The following is a 2949-nucleotide window of genomic DNA, read 5'->3' as shown; positions in this document are numbered from 1 at the left end:
TGTGAGATATGTGAGAAAACATGTTATTATATTATTTAATTTAATGTGTAGGGCCCACATCATCACCTAACAAAAGGAAGTTTACAAAAATGGTGGATTGGTGGTTATTCATTTTTCATTCAACTTCAATTAACAGTTCATCTCTATGATAATCTTTGTAACTCTTTAGATTAAAGATTTGAGATACAATCTATAGGATAGCATGAACAAATCCTATATTATTGTAGACCTAATTTTTACACAAAAATTACTTTTACTTAAATACAAAAACATGATGATATTTCTAGTTATAATCACCTAAATACTCAAGCATCGAGGCTTGAGCAATATAAAATAAGTAGTTGAAAAGGGAGAGAAGAAGAAGGAAACAAAAACATTCCATTTTCATTTCATTGTCCAATCTTGGTAAGACATCCTTGTCTTGGATTGTAAATCAAATCTTCAATGGATTCGATAGCCATGTGATGTGGGCCTAATTTCCCCAATATTTGTACTCATGAAATACACTGGACATGAACAAACAAATTACGTAAAAGTTCAAATCTATTGTCAAGTTGATTAAAAATAAATAGATTTTTTTATCTTTATATTAAAATTTTATTTAGGACATCCACATTCGTTGTGTTATAATACTTATCACATTATCAAAAAACGTGAAGTTCACATGCCACTTACATATCTATTATTTCACTTTCATTATTTATGGGTCTCACTGTCAACGTATCTATCTTTATTCTTATTTTATATTAAATACGTTTTTAATTTTATTTAAAAACTTCAAATTTTTATTAATTAAAATAAATAACAATTTTATTTTTAATTTTTTATAATTCGAATTATTTCATCTTATGTTAAGAGTGTAATTTATTTAAAATTAAAATTTTATTATAAATTTTAAATGAAAGAGTACAACATAAGAAAATAAAATCAGAATTGCATACAATTAAAACATCCTATGTTTTTTTGTTTATCAATTTCGGATAAAAATAATAAGATTTAAGAAATAAATATTATAAATAGAGCTATGATAATGAATATAGTAGAGACAGATTTTGAGTGATTAATGATGTAAAATAATGTGTTCGAATGAATGAAATAATTTGGAACAAAAATATGAATATTCATAGATTAAATTTTGATTTTTTAATTTCACTTTAATTTTAATTAATTTCCTAAACCAAAAAAATGAAAATATTAAAACTTAATTAAAAAAATAAAAGAACCGGGTAGTAAACAGCCTCCATGGCTCACTCAAAATAGGTGGCAGTACTTGTTTTTAAGATGTGGGTTTTCAACAATTGAACGAGGCAGTGTACTAAATCATTGAGAAGTTGATATTTGTCAACTCCATTCAATGAAGAGTTGACACGTGTCAAAATTTGACAAGTGTCAACTTCTCAATGGTTTTGGGCACTACTCATGTGGGTAGGGTCTCTAACCTCATATTAATGTGGGGTGTTCTTACAAAGTATTTAAAATCCTCAAACATAACGAAAAATACAAAATAGTAAATTTGAATACCTGCTAATGCAACATATGCAGACCATATTCTTCTGTGGGATGCAGCAGAGTAAACTGCAAATACATATTATTTTATTAGTTATTACCAAAAAAAATAAAAATAAAAGTGGCCTTGTATTTAGTAATTCAACAACGATTTAAACCACATATTATTATAATTTAGAGAGTATTTAATTTTTCTTTGTAACCTGAATCACAATTAGTTGTTGAATTCCAGACTCCACACATGCATAAATCTGTGTTTTTATCAATATCATAACCACATGATCCACCGGTGGCTTCGCAGGCCCAACAAAAGGATCCATTCTCTAGTAAAGAATATTTCACTTGAATGCCATAGGCCCATTCTTTAGGCCCGCCCACTTTCAACGGGGCCAAACTATAGGCGCTGCTGTATCCCTGGCAGTCCAGCCCAGAAAGATTCACGGACTTAACGGCCTGGAACGATGTCGCGCAACAATCGGGAGGGCCCGATCCATAGGCCGGGATCAATTGCCTCGGACCGAACATGTCCCATGCTGAGCACCCGTAATACTCCTCGCACCCTAGTCCCGACACATTTTGACACGACAAGTGCTTGCCCGGAGAGCCTCGGAAGAGCGGCGAATGGGCCGAGCAGCCTAATAGCATGAACACGTTTTCGGATGTCGGGGTTAAGTACACGGCTCGCCAAGGCTCGACTACGAATCCGTTTCCTCGCCCTCCCCACACTAAGGAGTCACAAGTGGACATGTGAGGGTCATGTAACACGAGAGTCTCGTACGCATAATCTATATCCAACACGCGATATGATCCAGAACTAATGTGCAACATCAAGACATCGTTGATGCAAAATAAGAGTTCTCGAAAGCCGGAATGACCACAACCTGGTCGGAGAGCGAGAGGGTAGTCGATCGTAAGATTCCCGCAAAATGACCTGCATGTGCTACCATGACCATAGCCTACAGCTACATAAATTAGTGTATGAAATGATACAAACATAGTGGGGAAAGAGAGGGGAGTCATGAATGAAGCTGGGAGGATTTGGGAGAGGAGATGTGCTTTCTTGAGAAAGGAATAGGGGCAAGTACATATTGATACTTTGCTTGAGAATGGGAATATCAAAATTTAAGGGGATCTTTATTTTCTTTTTTATTTTATATTTCGAAGTTCTTTTTTGAGGAATTTGAGGGTATCTTTTATATATTTTTTCTCATTTTTAGGGGACAATTGTGGTTTATTTAAGAAGGTATGACTGGCTTTTTTATGGGGGTATGACTAACTTTTGAGGTCGTACTTTTTCTGTAATTTGCTTCTTTTTTTTTTTTTTTTTTTTTTTTTTTTTTTTTTTTNGTTGCAGCTTTGTTGAAGGCCTAGAAAGAAGTATAGTGCTTTCTTTACATGTTTAAGATTTTAAAAGAAATTGTAATGCTCCTGGAATGCTTTGTT

General features: G+C 33.2%; 1 protein-coding gene across 1 annotated transcript; it reads right to left on the bottom strand.

Annotated features, from left to right (window-relative positions):
- Positions 1 to 246: 246 nt before the first annotated feature.
- LOC140977820 (uncharacterized) lies at positions 247 to 2650 on the bottom strand. The gene is made up of 3 exons (XM_073442555.1): positions 1710 to 2650; positions 1522 to 1575; positions 247 to 506 (listed from the first exon to the last, which is right to left on the bottom strand). Exons 1-3 carry the CDS (start codon positions 2524 to 2526, stop codon positions 442 to 444), a joined length of 936 nt encoding a protein of 311 aa, XP_073298656.1. The 5' UTR covers positions 2527 to 2650; the 3' UTR covers positions 247 to 441.
- Positions 2651 to 2949: the final 299 nt, after the last annotated feature.

The sequence above is a fragment of the Primulina huaijiensis genome, chromosome 5 (assembly GCF_012295235.1).
Source record: "Primulina huaijiensis isolate GDHJ02 chromosome 5, ASM1229523v2, whole genome shotgun sequence".
NCBI lineage: Eukaryota > Viridiplantae > Streptophyta > Magnoliopsida > Lamiales > Gesneriaceae > Primulina > Primulina huaijiensis.
Note: the sequence above shows the minus strand (reverse complement) of the source record. Positions and strands in the feature narration are given on the sequence as shown.

Coding starts and splice junctions, on each gene's coding strand:
- LOC140977820 (XM_073442555.1), bottom strand. CDS start 2,526: ATGACTCCCCTCTCTTTCCCCACTATGTTTGTATCATTTCATACACTA. Junction 1,576..1,709: donor AACAACTAATTGTGATTCAG/GTTACAAAGAAA, acceptor ATGTATTTGCAG/TTTACTCTGCTGCATCCCAC. Junction 507..1,521: donor TGCATATGTTGCATTAGCAG/GTATTCAAATTT, acceptor GTTCATGTCCAG/TGTATTTCATGAGTACAAAT.